This window comes from Sebastes fasciatus, chromosome 16, assembly GCF_043250625.1.
Source record: "Sebastes fasciatus isolate fSebFas1 chromosome 16, fSebFas1.pri, whole genome shotgun sequence".
Taxonomy (NCBI): domain Eukaryota; kingdom Metazoa; phylum Chordata; class Actinopteri; order Perciformes; family Sebastidae; genus Sebastes; species Sebastes fasciatus.
This window is the reverse complement of record NC_133810.1, coordinates 12,671,252-12,695,036: the sequence shown is the minus strand read 5'-3', so window position 1 is coordinate 12,695,036 and position 23,785 is coordinate 12,671,252. Positions and strand designations below refer to the sequence as shown.

Sequence of the window (23,785 nt, the reverse complement as noted above, 5' to 3'; positions counted from 1 at the left end):
TCTCATTATTACATTTATGTCTTCTTCTTTTTTTAACGTAAAGCATCACATTACCTAAAATCATTCAGATATCGCTATTAGAAGGGAAACTCTGTTACTGTCTCTTTGTGTTTCTCTCAGGTATATCAAAGCTCTGGAGACGATGCGTCAGTTGCGTCTGAAACAGAGTCAAACAGTCAAAGAGTGTCAGGTGGAGCTGCGCTACCTGAAGGTGAACAAGGAGAAAGCCCAGCAGATTAAAGAGACCGTGGACACCAAGGAGGCTCAGCTGATGGCCTCTAGAGACAGCATCCAGCAGATAGAGACCCTGATTGATCCACTGGAGGTTGGTTCATGACGTGTGTTTGTGTTGATGCACATGTTTGGAGAATCAGTTTTATTTGCCAAGTACATACATACAAGGAATTTTACTCTGGATTTTATGCATCTCTCTAAATGTACTTACACAGAAATAGAAAAAAAACAGCTAGGGTCAACTGGAGAACAGTTGAAATCACATGATTAATCAAAACATGCAGTAAGCCCAGGAGGGTTATCACATGTTTACAGGTGTAGACATGCATGTCTGAAGTATAGCAGTAGTGCCCATTAAGTTGTTGATTAACTTTTAATAATGATTTTTAGAGTCGACTGACGGATATCGACATGAAACTGGGGAAAGTGATGAAGCTGGACAACGACATCAAGGCTTTAGACAGCAGGAAGAAACAGATGGAGCAGGACAACAAGGAGCTGGAGGAAACTATGGAGCAGGTAACAAAGAAATACAGTATTTCATATATACACAGTAACAAACATGAGTTATTTCATGTTTATAATGTTAAAATGAATCATTTGAAGGAGAGCTTGTATAGGACTGAGAAACAGAAATTATTAATTAAGAATGGGAGGAAACACTGTTCAGCCTCCACAGGAGCCACTAATCGTGGAAGCAAAACATTGGCTAAAACATTTTTGGAAATCCGAAAAGAAGCTTGAAAGATACTTGAGGATGGATTTAGAGAAAAAAAAAGAAAATGAAATGCATGAACGAAGATGTTGAAAAAGAGGAAAACACAACAAGTCTCCCTGTGTGTGTGAAAACGCCTGCTTAATAATCCTCCAGACTCCACTCTGTGAGTATCATTAACATAAATTGGAAACTAAGAGAAAGACTGCAGATGGTGAATGAGGTTGTTGTAATTCTGTTCTCACAAGCCAGTTCATCACTGACATGAATGTCTTTTACGACTGTTGGGTGTTTCTGCTCCTCTGCCTTACAGGAGCCAGGAATCTCTTCCTCCCATCTGTTTGGTGCTTCTCTCAGTTGTGTTTGTGTCTGCGTTTGGAGACTGTTTGTTTTTATTTGAGAGGGAAAGCATCAGCAACTGAGTGCCCTTTTGTGTATGTTTGTCAGAATGAGATAGATGGAAAGACTTTATTATCCACCTCAGTGGAAATGTGTCTTTTTATTATGTCTATTATGGTCTATTATGACCATGGTTACCACTTGCTTTCTGTCGCAAAGTGTCCGTAGTCATTTTTTTTATTCCCTGGAAATCTAACAGCCATCAGTTCTGTTTCTTTTGAGTTTTTTCAAAGATAATTTTTTGGCATAATTTCGGCTTGATTGGACGGTTGACAGTGAAGAGGCAGACAGGTAACAGGGAGAGAGAGGGGGGGTGAAGCTGCAACAATTAATCGATTAGTCGTCAACTGTGAAATTCATCGCCAACTGTTTTGATAATCGATTAATCGGTTTGAGTAATTTGTTTAAGAAAAAAATCTGAATCCTCTGATTCCAGCTTCTTAAATGTGAATATTTTCTGGTTTCTCTACTCCTCTATGACAGTAAACTGAATATATTTGAGTTGTGGACAAAACAAGACATTTGAGGACGTCATCTTGGGCTTTGGGAAACACTGATCAACATGTTTCACCATTTTCTGACATTTTATAGACCAAACAACTTATCGATTAATTGAGAAAATAATCGACAGATTAATCGATATGACAGGCAAGAAAGGTCCCCAGCTGGAATCATTCGGCTACCAAGGCGCTCCAAGTCTTGCTTATTTGCTGTAGATGCACTGATGTAATGTAGTCATGATGTAATGCTCTTACTGTGCAGGCATTGTTACACGTGAAGTAGGTATATGCTGTGTCCATTGGTGCATATATATATATATATATATATCTTTTATCATAGAGTGCCCCAGTCGAGTTAAACCTGTGACCCTGACAGTTTGCTAAACTGTCCTCATTGGGCCTCAGAGCCGCTCTAAGCCAGTGAACTGTGTGTGCTGCAGGTGTTCCAGGGTTCAGACGAGCAGCTGCAGGAGCTTTACCAGAACCACCAGAAGACGGTGAGGGAGAAGGAGCGGAGGCTGACAGACTGCCAGAAGGAGCTGGAGAGAGCTGGGCGTGAGTGTCAGAGACTCAACAGAGTCAGGGCTGATCTCCTGGTGGAACAAGGTACACACACATTTACCAAAATGTCAGAATCAATCCCAGAAATAAGTCCAAGGAGGACTTGAAATACTCGACTGTTCTTTCAAGAAAAAAAAAAATCAATATCAGTGATAGATACAAGGAATGATGGACAGACAGGTAGATAAAGAGAGATATCTCCTGGAGACTAAATTAGCTTCCGAAATCCTCTTTTCCCAGGTCGTCTGCAGCTGGAGGCCGACCGCCACACTCAAAACATCAAGAACCGCGACACTCAGGTGAGAGAGAAAAATCCACTTGCTGCAGCGCTGAACACACTCTTAGTTGTTTGTTTGGAAGCGATGCACTTACATTTATTAGGACATCCAGCTCTTGTTCCCATGGAGGTCAAATGCACTTATTGTAAGTCGCTTTGGACAAAAGTTAGATGTAATGTAATGTGATGTAAGGAGCAGGTGAACTCCTCCTTTATTGTTCTACTTTGTGACTGAATGTTTTTAATGTTTGTTTTTCACTGCAAAGAGCTGCTAAACTGTTTTTCGTTGTTTTCAATGACAATGACAATAAAGTCTATCTATCTTATTTTAATTTAGTGTGTGGATTGGACCTAAAATACAACAGTTAACCATTTATTACAAAACAAAGAATATATATAATTTTTTTAAACATTTCTTTCTCAGGTTCGCTCTTTGTCGTCCTATCTGGAGATGGAGGGTTACGACCGACCGCCCTTCACCACTCTTCAGCTCGAGAGCTTTAATCGTCACGTCACACAGAGACTTGAGCAGGAAAAAGAGACAGTCAGTAAGGTTATGGTAAGAAATGCCCTGATCACAATAGATATATCTTTTATTATTTTTGCAGCTGTGGTATTTAATGCCAATAAATAACTGTTATTTCACATTAAAAAAAAATTCTACCTTCAAGAAAGATTTTCAGTAACAGTCAGTTGGATCACAAATAAATGTCCTATTTATCGCAACGCCTGATTCCTCCTCTTACTATTCTGTCCACTCAGGCGGACCTCCATGAAAAAGAGCAGCAGAAGCAGCAGTCCATTGATGAAATGAGGGATAAGAAGACCGGCCTGGAGAGAACCGTGGAGTTGAAGAGAGACCTGCAGGGAAAGAAGCAGCAGGAACTGAGGAACATCAGGACAGAGCTTCAGAGGCTGGAGGGTTCGTCTAGCCGACTGCAAGAACTGGAGAATGAGCTGGCTAAAGTGGTGAGTGCACACACAATGGCTATGATGAGGTTTTCTTAGATGGTGTGAATTTCCACAGGTGTTTAGTAGGTAAGCTGTTTAAAACATAGATTGTGTATAAGAACAGGACGTAGTCACCGTGACGTCACCCATTGCTTTGTGGAATGCCATTTTGGAGCCTCTGGTTCGGCATTTTGGTCGTCGCAATCTTGTTTTTTTGCAACGAGAAGTGACACGAGAGGGTGGAGCTAAGTACCACCGAACGCTGAATATTTTTACATAACATTTTGACATTTTTAGGCAACCAAAATGTTATAATTAACTTTCATGAACTGAAAACACATTGTGAAAGTGTTAAAGTTGTAAGACGAAAACACCGGACAACGCCGTGGTAGCGACCTGTCAATCACAAGGTAGCCACGTCCTAAAGCATCCCCTGCTTTATGGTCTGTTTGACTCTAAATGGGACCATACGTTACTAAATGATCATCATGCTGTATTGAAGAAGACTTGAAACTAGCGATTGAGACCATAAACTCATGTTTACAATGTTTACTGAGGTAATAAATCAAGTGAGAAGTCATTTTCTCATAGACTTCTATACAATCTGACTTTTTGCAGAGGAGGAGTCGCCCCCTGCTGGCTATTAGAAAGAATGCAAGTTTAAGCACTTCTGCTTTCTTCACTTTTCTGATGTGGAAGTTGCTGCCTGGAAGTGTGTTTGCTTGTCTGTTGTTTTGTTTAAGTTTGTTGTTCTCTTTAAGTCACTCTCCCCTAGCCTTTTTTCAGTTGGATAAGTTTATAAAGTACTGTTTAAGAATCAACTGTATGTCTTGTTACATGCATTTCCTTCAAGGAGCATTAAAGAAACATTATTTGTATGAAGTCACAATATTTGTGTGTGTGTGTTTTCCTCTTCAGGAGCGTGAGCTGCAAAGTACAGTTCAGAGCTCCAACGTGGAGGAGCTGAAGGCGGAGGTGGTAGAGCTCCAGAGAGAAAAGGCCGAACTCGACCGCACGCAGAGAAAACTCGACCAAGAGATGGGGATGCTCAACACACACACCACTGCACGCACGCAGATGGACATGCTGACAAAGGACAAGGTAATGTGTAGCCTAAGTTCACTGGAAGGCAACTGGTGTTGAGCATTCTCCTCCTCTCGCACTATGAATGTTACAAAAAATCAGAAACGTACATCAATCTTCTAAATATTTCTATCCCTCTCTTCATCTTTCCCCTTTCTTCCTTACCTGCTCCTGTCGTCTCTCCTTTCTTTGTCGGATCACCCTTCATCTTTCCTCTCATTCATTCCTCCAGACTGAGAAGGATGAGCAGGTTCGTAAGATCAAGTCTCGTCACAGCGAGGATCTGGTGTCACTACTGGGCCACTTTCCCAACAAGAGAGAGCTGGAGGACTGGATCTACGCCAAGTCTAAGGAAATCAACAGCACCAGGGACAGACTTGCCAAACTCAAGTTAGTAGGATTTATTTACATGAAAGCTCACACATAAGAAAGGAAAATGTGAAAATAATCATGTCGTGATTTTCATAATTCTCAGCAAGGACCTGGCATCAAGTGAGCAGAATAAAAGCCACATTGCTGCCGAGGTACGGAAGAAGGAGCAGCAGTTAGCCAGCGACGAGGAGAAGTTCTTCAACGTGTGTGGCAGTCAGGATCTGGAGCAGGACCTTGGAAAGCTGCGAGACGATCTGGAAAAGATCTCCAAATCAAGAGGTGAATGCTCCGAAATAGAAGTTAGAAAGCTTGGCTTAGACACAAATAGTAGCCTTGTGATTGAAGTAGTATAAATTAAGATATGATCAAGGTATTCTCTCTTCCTCCACCTGTGTTTTATAGCCATGCTAGCCGGAGCCACAGCCGTGTACACCCAATTCATCAGCCAGCTGACGGAGGAGAGAGAGCCCTGCTGCCCCGTGTGCCAGCGGACGTTCCCCTCAGACTCTGATCTGCAGGAAGTTATCAGTGACATGCAGTCCAAACTACGCCTGGTGCCAGACAAGCTGAAAAACACCGAGACGGACCTGAAGAGGAAGGAGAGGAAGAGAGATGAGATGATGGCTCTCAGACCCGTCAGGTATGCAGAAAGCTGGCTGTGGCAAGACAGAGATGGTGTACAAGTGTACCGGACTCTCTGGAAACATCGAAAAATTAAATGTACTTTCAAATAGGGCTGCAACTAAAAACGTCAGTATGCATCGAACTAGGGCTGCAGCTATTAATTATTTTAGTAATCGAGCACTCTACCGATTATACCGTCAAGTCATCGGATAAGAAATACTTTTGCTTAATTATTAGAGAGCAATAGTAAATATACAATAGAGAAAATAAGACAGGTCTCTTAAGATGAACAACTAATTGGTTTAATTTGTATTGCTTAAACTGCATACTATCCATCAAAACCAAACCCATTTAGTGCATTTAAGTGCCGTATTACATTATGGGTTTAAATAAAACATTTTCTGAAATGCAAAAACATAAACGAAGCTTCGATGCAAAGAATTTGCATCAATTGTTTTTAGTAATCAAGTTACTCAAGAAATCGTTACAGCGTTTCAGTTTGTCGGATCGTCAGACATATCTGTAGAGAAAATAAGCTGGATTTTAATTTTTAAATTCATCACACAACTACTATTGCCGCTTTTCGTGAGTGCAACGCCATGAATAATGCCTTTGTGGGGAAACAGTGTTGAAATGTATACCATTATTTTAACTATTACCAAGTCTCTATGACTGCAGGCTTTTTGTCCCGTCTTTGATTCAATGATTTTGTTACCAATTAATCTGTTACTTCTCACACTTCATGTGTTCGTCTGTAAAATGTCAGAAAATACACAATTGTCACAGAGCCCGAGGTGACATCTTGAAATTTACAGTGATATAACAGAGAAAAGCAGCAAATAATTATCACATCTGAGAAGCTGTAACCACTAAATGTGCTGCAGTTTTGCTTGATAAATGAAATAAATGGTTGCAGAATTTAAAAACTGACTTGAAATGTGCAAGTAAAAGGCATTATTATATTGCACTTAAAGTCCTCAAACTAAAAAAATTATAAACAGGTATCAGGTTGGCAGTACCGTGAGGAAGCAGTGGCATTGCATACAGCATAAGATCAAACTAGCACACTCTTATGAAGGCTCAGACATGGCAGGTGTTTTCAGGAGTGCCTTCCTTCTGTTGTGTCCAAAAACACATTTTAAGTCCTCTTCATTGGTGGATACGGTTCCCCATTTGAGAGTCTGGCACTAAGGTTCATGAATTACCCATGATCAAGACAATTTAATACAGTAAACAAAAATCCCTGATGTATTCATCCAGTCATCCAATTGTGCACAAACAACAGACTGTAGACTTACTTGTCACACTAAAAATAGAGATTCAGCTGTGTTTATTCAAGCAGTATGGCATGTAGAGAAAGGAGGAGCCCACTGGGCTGCGCACCACAAGATTGTTATACTGAATTTGAGTCATGAAATAAATAAATGACCATTAAAAAACAGCATCTAAAAAAAGCATCTAAATAAATCTGCTACTGCCATTTGAACAAATCAGAATTTATTTTCATAGTTTTCCATAACCTTTTCCATTCAGTTACTCATATTTCCCTTGATTTGATATCATATATTTACACCACAAAGAACAAACAGTATGGACAATTAATATGAAGTATCCAAATGTGCTTTTACACTGCTTTACAGGAATTAAGTGTGTTGTTTTTCTTACCATTTGTTGTTTTTTTAAGAGAGTAGAGTGCAGGTTTTATGACATGCACCCCACTAGATGGAGCCAGATTCTCACATGATTGAGATTGTATCTCTGGTTCTCTCCACTGTCTTTTCATGACCTGAGCAGAACCCTACCATTGAGAGCGTAGAGACCCAGCAGCCATTCCCTTTCTATATTTAACCTTTCAACATGTGAGGTGATATTCAGAGCAGTTAAACCTATTGAAATTGCTCATCCAGAAGAAACAATTATACAAACTACAAAGCTTAAATATGGGTTTAATTGATAGACCTTCCCAAAAATGCCTGCTACCAAATCCTAATTTGGGATATGATGTACTCTGGCAAACGGTTACCTTGTGGTTCAGGGGTCTAGTATCCTCAAGTTAAACACAAAGGCTGTGTCCGAAATCAGTCACTCATTCACCACTCCCTACTCACTATCTATGGAATTCTATAAAGAGGACTATATAGTGAGCTCATCGGCAAAATTAAACAACACTTTCGGACACTACTCGGGTCATTTTCTCTTAATTACGTTATTGCTGTCGCACAATTAAAACGTCAACATCGGCTGGTAGACCAGCCACAATAAATACTAAACAATAATAATGTGGCAGATGTGGCGTATTTTCCCAAATAGATAAATACAAAGTACCAAAGATGCTCTATACCTTTCTTGAACTGCCTCTGAAAGTACTTTGTGGCTGTTTGTGTTGTGATGTGCTGCTCTGCTCACATTAAATATGTTATTTTCACGCCACAACTCATGGATAAGTCTCAATCACGCTGCTCTCTCTCCTCCTCCGTCTGCCATTTTTCCTTCAGCGCAATGCATGATGGTGTATAATGCCTATTGAGTGACCATCGTTGTCCACTATTATTAACAATGCATTGTGGGATACTTTGAGTCCACTATATAGGGTATAATGATTGTTACTATACATTAGGACAGCACAAAAAAATGGCAAACTCACAAGATAGTCCCCTATATAGTGAGTGATTTTGGACACAGCCAAATGTAAATTTTCACACTTAAAACTTATCACAAGATCCACTTGGTTTTTCTTTTTTTGGAGTTTTCCTTGTATGACTCACCAGCAGATTGAGATTGCTCAGTTGTCATGGTGGTGGTATAGTTGTGTGTTGGTTATCAGTTTCTGTTTATCTGAAAAAACAAGTAAGATAATAATGGATCATCATGATCTAATTTAGTGGAGACTTATCCAAACAAACTTTACTGTTATCAAAGTAGAAAGTCCGTCAACTAAGTTTTATCAGTTTCTGTAACTCTGTTCTGTCGTCCACACCAGCCAATACACACTGACTCCGTCTTCAGCCGTCTGTCAACAGCAGCTCTTGGGTTGCTGAGTGAACAGCAGCTGGTTAACCTGCCATCACCAGGCAGACTGAGAGCAGAAATGTACTGAACCAAAATAGTTTTCATGTCGTCTCCATGGGAAGAAATCAACAGTGCTTATGTAGGCGATTGATTCGTTGATTTTCATTTCCCTGCCCACTGTAGCGAGTGAGGGGAATCTGCAGACAAGCTCACAGACAGACTGTAAGGCTTGATCAGTCAATGTAGATCCGGTTAATAAGTCCAAAACACATATATAGTGGGATATTTGTGTGATTTAAACAGCTGTGTATGCAGATTACGCTTTACTAAACACGACAAAAAGAGACTTAAAGCATAAAAAACGCAGGGGGTCTCCGTATCAATGCACATGGATTTATGCATCTGATAACATGGAAGCTTATCTGTTCCGTGAGACGTGCAAGTGACTTACATCAAATATGCTTTTCAATGTGAATTGGCCGTTAGACTCAAGTGTCTTCTTAATTATTAGGTCATTGATTAGGCCTCCTCAGGACATCAAATCCTAGACTATTCTCAAATGATCTGGGTGTGTTGAAACTTGTGTCGTAACTCAGTACAAATTCCAAGAGAAAGTGGTTATCCTTTCATCCATCCACATATTCAGAGAAATCTGTTCCCTGTATAACAGCAGGGAGCCGAAGAAGAGAGACTGTTGGATGACAGTATCTAAATAAATGTAAAATACACTTTTATTCTCTGCTCAAAGTATATTTCTGTTCTCTGTCATGCCTTCCAGGCAGTCCATTGTACAGTTTCAGGAAAAGGAGTTGCCTGAGTTGAGAAACCGCCTGCAGACTGTGAACAGAGAAATTGAGAAGCTGAAGGGCGACGTGGACGAGCAGGAGACTCTGCTCGGTACCCTGATGACAGAGGAGGAAACGGCCAAGGCCTGCCTGCAGGACATATCTCTCATGGACAGATACCTGGTACCATCCTCCTCTTTTTGACCACCTCTGTCGCTTTCCATCCTTTACACTCTGACCAGTTCCTCGCTCAGTCTTTCCTCTCTTTTACACTTTTAATCTTTCCACCATTCCCTCTTCCTCCAGATATAGCCTCTGAGACTCTTTCTTTTCTCGTCATTTTCTCTGTTTTCCTGATATCAAAGTTACACACACACCCCTTCTCCCCCATGTCTTTCTTCACCTTACTATGTATTCTTTTCTTTCCAGATGGACCTTAAAGAGTTGGAGAGGAAAATCGCTCAGCAGGCAGCCAAACTCCAGGGAGTTGACCTGACCAGAACCATCCAGCAAGTCAGTCAGGAGAAACAAGAAACTCAGCACAAGCTAGACACCAGTAAGATGACAGCATACAGCTATACACACTTAGTGGCTGTTAACATGCCATATTTTTTTTGCGCTCTCAAATCCATTTCTGTCAATATAGACGCGCGGAAGGCGTACTCAAAAAACGAGAGTGCGGCACAAGCGTTCCTATGCTCTTATTTTTCAGGCGATGACGGCTGCGCCCCCTAGATACAAATTAGTTCAACGTTCGCAATGAATTAACTTGCACCGCATGTCATGTGACGAGGAACAACCAATCACAGCAGGCAAACATTTTTTCTTTCTTCCGTAAATATCAGTCTACGGTAAATATATGGAGGAGAAGTTAATCATTTTAGTGCAGGGCTACCCAGAGCTTTACATCTGTCCCATGGACTATTTTACTTGCTTCGCCCTTTCCATCCAAGAATGTCACAACATCTGGTTGAAAGGTCCGCTACATTGACACTCAGAAATCGAGCAGTAATGTTACTGTGAGGGATTTACAGTGCTGGAAATGCATTTATCTTTGTTTTTTTACTTTGTTTAGTTTAGTCAGTGAGGCTTACTGGTAAATTACCACGACTTCATTGTCATCGCAGCGCACAGGTTTTGGTTGATTAGTAAAGGAAGGCGCAATAGGAGCGCAATGTCCCAAGCACCTTGGATAAAAGGATGAAAGTGGCACGGCTTGCATGAACAGCCTCTTAGAGGGAAATTCTGTTTTTCTACAGTCTGGTTTCTAATGTTGTAGCTTTTCCACCACTGCATTAGTTTTAGCTAGGTGTACCTAATAAACTGGCAACTGAGTGTACTCTAAATCTTACTTTAAAAAAAAAAAATCTCAATGATGTAGATGTGCAGTACTTTATTCATCTTAAAGTCAAACCACACTGACCATTCAAAATTGGAGGAATTGTGTGTTTCGTGCCTTCTAAGCCATGATCACTGTTTTTTTACCACGTTGGAACAGTAAAAAAACAGAACTGTCAGAGACTTGAAGCATGCTTAAAATAGCTAATCTATCAAAGTGATGTGAGAGTGAATGAGGCATTTTAGGTGTTTCCATCATTAAAATCACAATTAATCTAAAAACCTGTTGTATATTTTGGAGAGCATCTATACTAAAGATCACTTGTTGTTCTCCAGATGTTTATGCACAGCCGCAGATTGTTGACTTCAGGAGTGAGATGGAAGAGGGATGGGAGTTGAAATTGCAATTTTTTTTAGTTTTTTTGTCTTTGTCTGTTTGTAACTTTTTGTGTCCTTGCAGCCTCCAGCAAGATGGAGCTGAAACGTAAGCTGATCCAGGACCAGCAGGATCAGATTCAGATGCTGAAAAGTGCCGTGAATGAGACGAGAGCAGAGAAACTCCAGCTGAGCAGTGATATGCAGAAACAGCAGCAGCTGGAGGAGCAGAGTGTGGAGTTCACCACTGAGATACAAGCCTTAACCAGGGACATCAGGGTACATTTTATTGTTTTGGTTTATGTACTACTACTTCTTGGAAGATGTTGAAGTAAAGGCACAAAATCTTAAAGACACAAGATTTGTTGTAGTATTTATACCTGTCATCTTTTGAAGTTCAAGTTCATTCTTTCTAGACTTGTTTATGAGAATGCAATACACATTTTGCACGTAATATTTTTCCCTCTCACTTTGTGTCCAACCAGGAAGCGAAGGAACAGCTGTCCCCTTTGTCTGCTGCACTGGAGAAGCTGCAACAGGAGAAGCAGGAGCTGGTGGAGCGCAAGAGGCAGAAGCAGGAAGAGGGGCAGGAGAAGGTGGACACAATCTCACGTTTGTCTCTGAACTCTTTCTCTGTACTGAGACATCAGCAGCAAACTGTTGTTTCACTCATTTGGTACTGGACAATAGATTATATCCTCCTCTCCAAGTTATATCTTTCCTATTTTGGTGTTACTCCCTCTATTTTTGCTGAAAGGGAACAGCTGACAATGGGCCCTCCTGATATTTTCGTATAATATTCCCTTACATTTAACCACTGGATTTATTTAACAGTGAAACATTAATATTCAAATTGAGTCAGCATTATTTTAATAAGCCTAGACTGTTATGCAAATAGGGCTGGGCCCGAAGCTTGGAAGCTTCGACCGTTGCCATGGTATTCAACCTCCAAATCACTATTTGAATGCTGTATTTTTTATTTTTTGATATATATATATATATATATATATATATATACAGTAAGAATGTAAAAATAATGTATAAATCCCAATGGACTAGAAGCAATTTTAACCTTCTTCTGCTACATTTGATTAATCTTAATCTAATCACTGTTCTAACACTTTGCCTCTGATAGATCAATGGCATTAAAGACAGAGTGAAGACGGTCACCGCCTTGGAAAGAGACATCACCAGATATGTCGACGACGGCAAAGACGAATACAAAGAGGTAACATGTTTACCAGTATCATATTGATACATCGATGTTTCTATGATGGACATAACATACACATGGCTATCATAAAAGGTTAACGTATGTCATCTTCATTCACTCTGAAACACCAGCTTTGCTTTTCCTTTGAATAACTTTTTGTTACCTTTGATATTAGCTGTAGAAGCCTGGCTCTAATTGTGTTGGTTTATTCATTTTTGAAAGTACTGAACAGCTTTATTGACATTGTCTGTTGTTGTTGTTGTTGCTGCAGCAAAAAGAGTCTGAGCTTCAAGAAACCAACACTCAGCTCCACGAGGCTGAGAAGAACAAAGACAAGATCAACAAGGAGATGGGAAACATCCGTCAGGACATAGACACTCAAAAGGTACAGCCTCCCGACTCATTGTTGTCTTCATTCTTGTCTTTGTCTCTTTTCTTCTACTTTTTAAAGAAAGTTGTTAGTTCTGGTTGGTGCAAATAAGGCCTCAGTAGAATCAGAGTTAACTTCATCTACTTCCAAGATGCTCTGAGAAGGGACGCAGTATGAAAGGGTAACTAACTTTTTTATATTTCTTAGGTCCAGGAGCGCTGGTTGCAGGACAACCTGACCTTGAGGAAGCGTGTCGAGGAGTTAAAGGAGGTTGTGGCTAAACGCGAGGCTCTAATGAAAGACATGGGCAACATGCAAGTCGTGCAGCTGCGCCAGTAAGAGCACTACACCGTCACTAATCATCTGTGAGATCAATCAATTTGATCCAAGCTGCACAGAAGCTTGTTAAAGGTTACTTGTGGTCAGGCTGGTAGTAATATCGGAAGTTAGCCACAATATTTTCACCTCGTCGCTTTCTGTGGTTGTCCAGAGAACGGCGCGATGCGGAACGCAAGTTGGAAGAGCTGAAGAAGAACCGCAGTATCGCACTGGGTCGTCAGAAAGGCTTCGAGGAGGAGATACTGCACTACAGGTGAGATATGCACATCTATTGTTGGGTTTACACAGTACAGAGCTTAACCGAATTCAGCTGAGAGGTTCATTATTATACCAATCTAGTATCTAAGTTTGATCTATGTCAGTGCACCTATAGTAGGTAATTGTTTCACTGGTTTCTGTCCAGCCCTTTTGCTAATGGATCCTGCTTTATATTAATAATATGATTTATTTCATTCCTCTTTGGACTGATTGCTTGCAGAAAAGAGCTGCGAGAAGATCAGTATGACAAAGCTGATGAGCGCTACAAAAACAAGATGATCACCATGAGGACAACAGAGCTGGTCATTAAAGACTTGGATCTCTACTACAAGGCCCTGGATCAGTAAGTGTTGCCCGAACATGTACACACACACTTATACTATTAGGTATTAACCACAAGGTATTTCTTAATTTAATTTAACTAATCAAGGATTACAATGGAGCATAGGTGTTAGTGTTAGTAGGGTTAGTAGTATGTATTGCGATTTGTAAGTATTGCGATTCGATATTACGATTTATTGCGATTTTTGTTAACTTTTTTAACACTAGACCATGGGAAATGGTTAAATCATACACTTCTATGGACTTTTACTTTGGAAAATATCTAAATTGATAGAGTAAAAATGTTTGATTTTCAGCATGTATGTAGTCCGAGATGTCCTGAAGTCAAATATATCAGTCATTGTCAGGCATTATTTATTATTATTATTATTATTATTATTATTATTATTATTATTATTATTATTATTATTATTTTCCAGCAATCCAAAAATCAAAGAATTAATTATGGACAATCATGCGATTAATCACAATTAAATATTGTAATTGAAAATAATATCTTCCGGTTATTGTGATATTTCACCCTCACAAAAATCAGGGGTGGTAGTAGTAAAAGCAAATGTCAGTGGGCGTTTTATCAGCCTGGGAAAGTGCACATGTACGTATACAATGACACTGACTGAAACAGATCTGAGTGAATGATTTCAGCGGGAAACCGCAGAAACTAATGTAACCACATGTGAAAAGGCTGGAGAATTTATAAAGAATGTAACATACCACGGTGTGAATGAACAAACATAGGAAAACATTGTCAAGTATTAATTTACCTAGTATCAAAAACAGCTCTAAAATCAATTCATCCAATTGTAGAGAAACTGTATAAATAAGAAGAACACTGCAGAATACTGGAACAAAAATAACATCTACACTCAGCATTTGATTTTGTTTGTCAAAGGGGCTTAGTGCTTACAAGTAGGTTGTAGTAGTGTTGGTAAGATTTTGAACTTTGGCACATCCTTTGTCAAACCATCTCTGCTAGTTGTCCTGTTATGAGACATCCGTCTGTTGTCATCCTTTTCAGGCCCTTTGAAGTGGCGCTATCAAACCCACTACAAAGCTTTTTAGGTTGTTAGCTAGAAAGACATTTGAATCATGATGGGGAAACTTGAGTGTGAATAGTGATGTCGGGTCTCTTGTACTTCCTCCAGGCAGTAGCACTGGGGGCTTGAGAAATGTCTCAGATGAAAGATTCCACAGTAAAACCTTTGACTCTTACCAATTATTACTCATGAGGACGTAACGGTGACGCAGTGTCACCTCACAGCGAGAATGTTCTGGGTTTGAACCTGCCGACCAGCGGGGGCCTTAATGACATCATATCATCGTTTTAACGTCATCGCCTTAAAAGGATGGTTTTGAAGTGGGGTTGTATGAGGTACTTATCGATAGTCAGTGTATTGCCTACAATAGACGGCGGTCTGCGCGCACCCAGCGTGGAGAAGCAGACAGGAGTTATCGCATGGATGCAAAGAAATGTACTGCTGTAGACGGGGCCGACAGCAAAACATATTTTAGCCACCTAAAAGAAAGGCCCACCTAAAAATCAGTATTGATTCTAGAGTGAAGATACTGGCATCATAAGAAACTAGAAAACCTAAGGAATCATGCTAGCTTGTTGCAAAGGAGGTTAAATAACGCTCCAAACCTACATGACCTCTGACCTCAAGATACATGAATGAAAATGGGTTCTATGGGTACCCACGAGTCTCCCCTTTACAGACATCATGCCCACTTTATGATAATCACATGCAGTTTAAGGCAAGTCATAGTCAAGTCAGCACACTGACACACTGACAGCTGTTGTTGCCTGTTGGGCTGCAGCTTGCCATGTTGTGATTTGAGCATATTTTTTAGGTTGTTAATTGATTTCCAATAATTTTATATATACATACATTTGCATAAAGCAAGCCTATTTGACCACTCCAATGTTGATAACGGTATTAAATACTTGGCAAATCTCCCTTTAAGTTTCTTTTTGAACAACATAACAAAAATGTGCGATTAATTGAAATTAACTATGGACAATCATGCGATCAATCGTGATTAAATATTTCAACCGATTGACAGCCCTAGAAATTATACATATGGGATATTTGAAATTATATTTGCTTTCACTATTTACCAACATTACTAAACAATAAGTTGATTCACCGAAAAAATAATCAGCAGATTAATTAATAAAGAAAATAATTTTTAGTTGCAGCCCTAATGCATTTATTCTGGATATCAAAAGTTAAAAAAAATGTTCATTATCTGAACATTTCAAATAATGATTAATTTCAATAATCACATGGGTTTTACAATAAGAGGTAAGTATTTACAAGAGAATCAGCAATATAATCTCTGAAATACAACTGATACATAAAATGAATTAAGTGTGAGAATTGACTTCATTTGCCTGTAGATAATGATCCAAGAAAATACCACAATGCTATGTAAGTCTTACGAGAATCACTAACTATCAAGTTTGTTTCCTAGAATGTGACCATGTTATTACCATGGCATCATTGTGGTGTGGCATCGGGTTTGCATTTGTTGATTTCTGTGATAAAAATCTGCCAGTAATTGGAAAATTATCAGCATGGCGGCAAAGCACGACAGTGCACGTCTTAAAATGTTGAAAAAATGTATCGGAACAGTTTTAATTAAAGTTGTTTTAATATGAAATGAAGCACCAATAGGTTTATTGTTTTTTAAGGATATGAATCAGACCTCAAGGCTTTTGCTCATTATGCTTTTTTAGTGTCTTTCTTACCCAAAAAACACTCATTCCATCTGACATATAATCAAAGTCAATATGTGTAGTCATGGTGGAAACCTTTTTTTTTCTCGTTCTTGGATACAGTATATGGACAAGTCTGACAGAGACACTAACTGAGGATGAAAGGTATTAGTGAGCCTCAGTAAGGAAGTGTGAGCTCACAGTCTCAGATACCATCTGAGAAAAGAGCAGAGGCATCATTTACTCAGATATGTGGGTTAAGGCATCAGGGTTTGCACTGATGCAGTGTCTGTTATCAAGATTGAAAGCAAGCCTTCGCAGCCTTCCAGCAGACCATACAGCCAGGTCATCAGGTTCTGAATACACAGAAAATGGTTTCATGGTGAGATGTTTTGATTTGGGAGCGGAAGAAAATCAATATGAAACTCTCTCCGTCACCCACTTTTGCAACAAATTGTTGTGTGTGCAACTGTGCATAATAGAGCAAAAACCCTGAAGACAATGCTGCGGCTGACATTTCGCTCTGTTTCATTGTCGTAAAATGACTTTGAGTCAAAACAGATTGCGAGCGCGGGTCTGCTTGTTTGTTTATATTGGACAGTGCAGATTAATGTCCACTGGCATTGACCAATCGAAATGTCGGCGGTTCGATTTCACAACAATGACCGGCTCACTGTACACTATCCCTTATGTAATAACTATATGTTATAGCTGTCCTATTTATTCCCCTAAAAACTTTAATTAATTAAGTAATTTTAACAAAATAATTCTAATAATAAACCCTAACTGTACTACAAGGAGCGAACAGTAGCCTCCAGCTTTCTGCTTATCTGAATTAAAACAAAAATAATACTTTATTGGACTCATTTTTGGTGGGAAAAGTGTTGGTTGATACATTATGTGTACAGCTCTCTAAGTATTCTACATGATACTGAAACAGAATCTATGTAAAAATTGATGCTCCAGTTCATTTAGGGAATTGAAAGTATCTTGAACCAGGCTACCAGGTCATTGGGTCACGGATAGAGAGCAGTCACTGTAGGTGTGTGAACCGAATGTTGTGTCTGCTCTTTCACAATTTCAGTACTTACATATGATTACAAAAAAGAGCTTTCAAAACATTGTTCTCCCATCTGTTTTTTTTGCAGTAAACTGTTCATCAAACGTTTGATATGAAACCCAGTGGACATACTCAACCCCTTAATTCAAATGCTATTAAAAAGCTGTCCAAGTAAAGATATTTATCAAGATGTCTCAGGAGCAGTGAGTAAAAAAAGAAATGCTAAAAACAGACATTTTAATCTTTATTCATCCATGGAAGCTTCATATAGAGAAATGCTCTCCTCCTCAGGAACACCTCATTTAACACAGTTGCACACTTCCACACTTGGACGCTGCCTCGTACAACCGCAGTCTGATCTGCTGTTTTATCTGTCGTTGCAATGATGGTGAGGTAAGCGGCGGAAAACACAGCGTTCACATTATAAACTAACTACCAGAAATGTGTACTTGCATGTATTTGATCGGCCACCGCAGCATCTTGCCGGATGACTGGTTGTGTTGCGTTGTGGCAAAAGTGAGAATCATCCAAAGTTTGTATTTTCAGTACAAAATTGTGTAACTACTCCACCACCGCAGCTCGGCAAGGAAAACACTGAGCGAATTCCGTACTAAACAGGTTGTAACGTTGGAAGACAACCATTTGATTCGATTAACTCAGACTGCTAAAACCTTAAATTCATTTCTGGTCAAATTTGGACTTTATTCTTGCTCAGAGAAAGGACTGTGGGTTTTGTCCCACATGTCTTACACTGGAAGCATGTTAGGAACAGTGGGCAACCTCCGGGTCTGAAAAATGAAGCCAATGAGAAAGTGCCTTAAACTTGCATTCTTTCTAACAGCCAGCAGGGGGCGACTCCTCTGGTTGCAAATAGAAGTCGGATTGTATAGAAGTCTTTGAGAAAATGAGCCTACTTCTCACTTGATTCATTACCTCAGTAAACATTGTAAACATGAGTTTATGGTCTTTTCAGTTGATGAAAGTTAAAGCTGCAGTGGGTAGAAATGGAGCAAATGTGATTTAAAAAAAGGTATTTTTATAAAACGGTCACTATATCCTGATAGTAGTGGCTGTCAATCGCTCGCAAACTCCGATCAAACTGTAACAATATTGATAACAATATAACATGACAATTCAAAAAAATACTTTTAATATCAGCAATATGATATATCTCCAATATAACTTCACTTTATTCTTTTGATCATGACCAAGTCATGTTATATTGTTGTTTCCGAGAAGTTGAATTCCCTTTGCAATACGAAGTCAGAAGCCCTGACTTCCTTCTGTTACATCAACGGTGTAAGTACATACACTAGGTCAGATGGATGGATAAGGACTGCTCTACTCCCTCCGTCTTTTTCTTCCTTTCTTCAGGGTTTGTCGATACACATCCACCATATATGGGCCTCAGAAGAAGCACCGTTGGTTATACTGTTATCGCTCTGATGTTTGCAAACCACATTAGAGTTTCTCGTCAGTTTTCTAGATTATCGACAAAATGCTTCTTGGTATACCGGAAAGCAGCATCCAGCTGCCTGCTTTCATATCTTTTATATCAACATATATCTTTTTTGTCGTGTATCAATATGAGATTATAAAAAAAAAAATAAAAAAAAAAAGAAATATTTGCTGTCGCCATCATCTTGTAAGGCCGTATGTGCAACAGCAGCACACTTCTTAAACCTACATAAAGCTTCATTCGTGTCAGTTTTAGTTCAAATAACTGCCCTTTATACATGCATGCTTGTTTGCACACTATGGTGTGGTCTGCAACATGTTCGCCTGAACCAACCTAGAGTTTAATCTAAAGCTCCAACGATTAATTGATTAGTTGTCAACTATTAAATTAATGGCCAACTATTAATTAATCGCAAATTTGTATCTGTTCAAAATGTACCTTAAAGGGAGATTTGTCAAGTATTTAATACTCTTATCAACATGGGAGTGAACAAATATGCTTGCTTTATGCAAATGTATGTATATATTTATTATTGGAAATCAATAAACAGCACAAAACAATGACAAATATTATCCAGAAACCCTCACAGGTACTGCATTTAGCATAAAAGTATGCTCAAATCATAACATGGTAAACTCGAGCCTAACAGGTAACAACAGCTGCCAGTGTGTCAGTGTGCTGACTTGACTATGACTTGCCCCAAACTGCATGTGATTATCATAAAGTGGGCATGTCTGTAAAGCGGAGACTCGTGGGTACCCATAGAACCCATTTTCATTCACATATCTTGAGGTCAGAGGTCAAGGGACTCCTTTGAAAATGGCCATGACAGTTTTTTCCTCGCCAAAATCAGCATAAGTTTGGAGTGTTATTTAGCCTCCTTCGCAACAGGCTATTATGAAATGGTTGGTACCAATAGATTCCTTAGGATTTTTTGGTTTCATATCATGCCAGTATCTTCACTCTGAGCCCACTGCAACCTCTGAAAGATCGAATAGCAACCGGGCCTGACGGTGGCTATAATTAAGATGTTAATTAAAGTGCAAGTTGCGTTAATGCATTAAAGAAATTAGTGGCCTTAAAACAAATTTACTTTAATGTGTTATTATCACATATACTTGTTATAAATCACAATCATGTATCTGCTTCTGTCTCGTCACCTGATTGTCAAAACAGAAATGACACTTGGGGTAAAGTAAGATGTCCAACAAAAGGTAAACATAGTATCTAGTCTACTATTGGGTTTCATAACTTTGTTTTCTTTTTGTTTTCCTCAGAACCATCATGAAATTCCACAGCATGAAGATGGATGAGATCAACAAGATTATCAGAGACCTATGGCGCAGCACCTACAGGGGTCAAGGTGCATCTCTCTTTGAAATCTATGATGTTTATGTAGTATTTGTATGTTCATAGTTCTCCTCCCTTTTCTCAGTGTTTCATCACTCCCTCTTTCGCCCCCTTCTCTAGACATTGAGTACGTGGAGATCAGGTCCGATGTGGACGAAAACGCAACCGCTGGGGCCAGGCGAAGGGTTTACAACTACAGAGTAGTTATGGTGAAAGGAGACACAGCTTTGGACATGAGAGGACGCTGCAGTGCCGGTCAGAAGGTACCAGAAAAGTATTTTCTGTATTTGCATATATGTCACATAAAACTCTTGCCATATTCACAATTTCACACACTTAACAGGATAAAATGATGACGCGATGACCTTTTGAAATGACAATGGATGTTTGTTTTTTAATGTGGCTCTGTGTGTGCGTAGGTGTTGGCGTCTCTGATCATCCGTCTAGCTCTGGCTGAGACCTTCTGTCTGAACTGTGGGATCCTGGCCCTGGATGAGCCCACCACCAACTTGGACCGAGACAACATTGAGTCACTGGCACACGCCCTCGTAGAGTCAGTACACACGCACACACGTTTTCTATCTTTAAACTGTTTTATCTTCCACGTAATTCATTTCAGTTTTAGTTTTTTATCTATAAATATATCACTCCTGAAAAATGTAGACGGCATAAATTTCCGTGAACTCTCGTGACATTGAACCGCAGAAACTGAACGGACTTGACGTTCCTGGAGATGACACTATGCCACAATAGCTTCACTAAAGTAGCACGAAGATTAAACATTATGGCCATTCCTACACAGTTCTCTAAGCATGTATTTTGTATGTATATAGCTACATACTAATAAAAACAAACTAAAACTAAACCTTTCTGAAAAACTGAAACTAAACTAAAACTAGCAAACACACTCCGAAAACGAACTAAAATGAATAAACCGAAAAGTCAAAACTAAAATAAGATAAAAACTAATTAAAAATGTGAAACTATTATAACATTGGTGAGGGCCCTCATTGACATGATGCATTACCCAAAGCCAAGTCTTACTCTTCAAACAGACCTGGTGAGGATCGACCTAAGTGTTCTCACTCTCAAGGTATCAAACTCAGTACGGTCCTCACAAGAATACAAGTGCAAAAACACAAACACAGTGACTGTGCAACATGCTGGCTCTAATTTATAAGCCTCTTCAGCCACGTCTCCAGCCTTGCTTTGGCTTTACGGCCGTTATTACCGATAAACTGATTGACTGACTGATAAATGCAACAAAATACAAAAGGCTGCTTTGATGTGACGTGGACTTGTACAGCGTGAACTGTATCAAATTTATGTGCTTCTTTATCTCTCCCCAGAATCATCAAGAGTCGCTCTCGTCAGCGTAACTTCCAGCTGCTCATCATCACCCACGACGAGGACTTTGTGGAGTTGCTGGGGCGGTCCAGCTACATCGAAAACTTCTACCGCATCCGTAAGAACCAGGACCAGAACTCTGAGATCACAAAGTGCAGCATTACCTCCCTCTCGTCCTATCTCCACTGAGCAGAAACAAAAGACTCTTTAAACTCCTTTGGAAATGCACAGTAATCCTTTCCTTTCTTTTTATTTTGGATGGGCAAAGTCCAGTTGATCAACATTTCTCTGTTTGTGAAGCATGATGAGAATCCACTTTCAAGTCACTCCTTCTATTAAAGGTGCTAAATTTGATATCCAGAGCATTGATATAGCCGCAAACAACTATTTGCATTGTAAAGACGTAGAGGAGTAATGTTTACCTGAGCAGAGAATGAAGTCGGTTACAGCCGACAACGCTGTCATGACAGACGGCGTCATCTCGGAAGCGTAGCGCCCACCCTCTGGTTCCCTCCCCAGGTTAACACTGTTAGCTCCGTCAGCACTTTTGCCATTGTCTGCACTGTTGGCACCGTTAGCTACGAGCAGCCGGCTCACCGTCGCCATGTTGAGAGCTGTTGAGAGGCAATAGAAATGCTCCCAATCCACATATTTAGCACTGTGAAATGGTTGGAAAGTTAACTGATCTGCACAATACTTAACCTACCCAAACAAAAGAGACTGGCAAATATCCACAACACATTAAGTAACATTTCTGATCTGCAACACGGCATTTTTTTATTTATCACCTCAACTTAAAGGGCAATCTCTTTCCTGTCTTTTTCTTGCTCTAGCTGGAAAGACCTTTTCAGAAACGTGTTGGATGCATACTGTGTTGATCACTGCTGAATAACTTAAAACTTCTTTTGTGCTCTACACTATATTACGTCCTCCATTCCACCAAGAAAGTACGAAAACCTTCCCAGATGTACCCTGTGATCTGTCTCTTGTTTAAAAGTCCTGAACAGCTTCCATGCTATGAACCACGACTGTTTTATATCGTCTTGCACTGGTATTTTTTAGTCTTTATAAAGTGTCCAGTAGCCATCTGCTGACCAGCAGTGGCAACGGAAGGATCTGTTCTGCTTAAACATTTGGGGGGCAATTTTGCAGTTTCCATGTTTGCCACTTTGTGAGCTCATAACGTTCTGTCATTAAATCTCTTGAGAAGGACTTGGGTTGTTATTTATGCCTGTATCTCTTTTCACTGGAGGGTTAGGGTTTTTGCTTGTTTGAAAGTTTTTTGTTTTTTGTTTTTTTATTTACCAGTATGTCAGTCAACCCTATAGATTCTGTTCAGAGAAATGTAGCTCAGTTTTGGCGAAGTTGCTCATCAACCACAGCTTAATCAAACAAATCTTATCTCACACATACTGCAGACTCACTGCATTTTTTTTTGTGTGTGTGTTTGCAATGAGGGGAAAAACGTGGCAAAAAGGCGTGGGCAAAGAACATATAAATCTCGCGTTCTCAGACAAGACCTCAGAACAAGCTTCAAGCTGACGATTGAGTGATCAATTCAAAGACTTCTTTGAAAAAGCTTCCTCCAGAGTCTGTCAGCCAACGAGCTAGCATCATGAAGATGATGATGTTTCTGCTGGTGTCCGTTGTGGCACTGCTGGTTAGTCCAGCTGTTTCCAACACTCTTCACAACCGTCATGGAAACCTTCAAGGAAAAGATATAATTGAACTGGTTCAAACATACAATACAACTCTCTATCAGGTAAGAGCTCATCTGATGAGCACAACTGTTTTCTTGCTTGTTAAGTTATTTTTGCAACAATTGATTGGTGCATTATCTTGTTAAATCCTTTCATGTCAGAGAAAAGGCTGCCTAAAGTAATAAATTCTAATTGTTCTCTTATGTGCTGCAGCAAATATTTGTGGAGGATTTGACGCACCTGGTTGTCAGCGGATGTGAGGTGAGAAAACGTAGCTGTGACTAACTTGCAATTAGACTGAAGAACCAGTATTTGTTTTACCTATTTGTGTTACATTTATCTGTTTTCTGATTGGCAACAAACACGTTACGTGAAGAAGACAAATTGCATTGACCATTTTGCACA

At 39.7% G+C, this 23,785-nt stretch overlaps 1 protein-coding gene across 1 annotated transcript in view; it reads left to right on the top strand.

The window, feature by feature from the left end:
- Positions 1 to 22,892, top strand: part of rad50 (RAD50 homolog, double strand break repair protein) — a 26,708-nt gene extending 3,816 nt beyond the window's left edge. Inside the window, exons 6-28 of the mRNA XM_074610351.1 lie at positions 121 to 325; positions 625 to 753; positions 2,289 to 2,454; positions 2,650 to 2,708; positions 3,111 to 3,245; positions 3,449 to 3,655; positions 4,556 to 4,738; positions 4,953 to 5,110; positions 5,196 to 5,371; positions 5,495 to 5,732; positions 9,504 to 9,693; positions 9,940 to 10,066; positions 11,309 to 11,502; positions 11,709 to 11,819; positions 12,359 to 12,451; positions 12,708 to 12,821; positions 13,014 to 13,141; positions 13,297 to 13,398; positions 13,624 to 13,746; positions 20,261 to 20,346; positions 20,454 to 20,596; positions 20,753 to 20,886; positions 21,683 to 22,892. Of these exons, the coding sequence (XP_074466452.1) occupies positions 121 to 325; positions 625 to 753; positions 2,289 to 2,454; positions 2,650 to 2,708; positions 3,111 to 3,245; positions 3,449 to 3,655; positions 4,556 to 4,738; positions 4,953 to 5,110; positions 5,196 to 5,371; positions 5,495 to 5,732; positions 9,504 to 9,693; positions 9,940 to 10,066; positions 11,309 to 11,502; positions 11,709 to 11,819; positions 12,359 to 12,451; positions 12,708 to 12,821; positions 13,014 to 13,141; positions 13,297 to 13,398; positions 13,624 to 13,746; positions 20,261 to 20,346; positions 20,454 to 20,596; positions 20,753 to 20,886; positions 21,683 to 21,869 (3,388 nt within the window). The 3' untranslated portion in view covers positions 21,870 to 22,892. The remainder of the gene's footprint in view (positions 1 to 120; positions 326 to 624; positions 754 to 2,288; positions 2,455 to 2,649; positions 2,709 to 3,110; positions 3,246 to 3,448; positions 3,656 to 4,555; positions 4,739 to 4,952; positions 5,111 to 5,195; positions 5,372 to 5,494; positions 5,733 to 9,503; positions 9,694 to 9,939; positions 10,067 to 11,308; positions 11,503 to 11,708; positions 11,820 to 12,358; positions 12,452 to 12,707; positions 12,822 to 13,013; positions 13,142 to 13,296; positions 13,399 to 13,623; positions 13,747 to 20,260; positions 20,347 to 20,453; positions 20,597 to 20,752; positions 20,887 to 21,682) is intronic.
- The last annotated feature ends 893 nt before the right edge of the window (positions 22,893 to 23,785 follow it).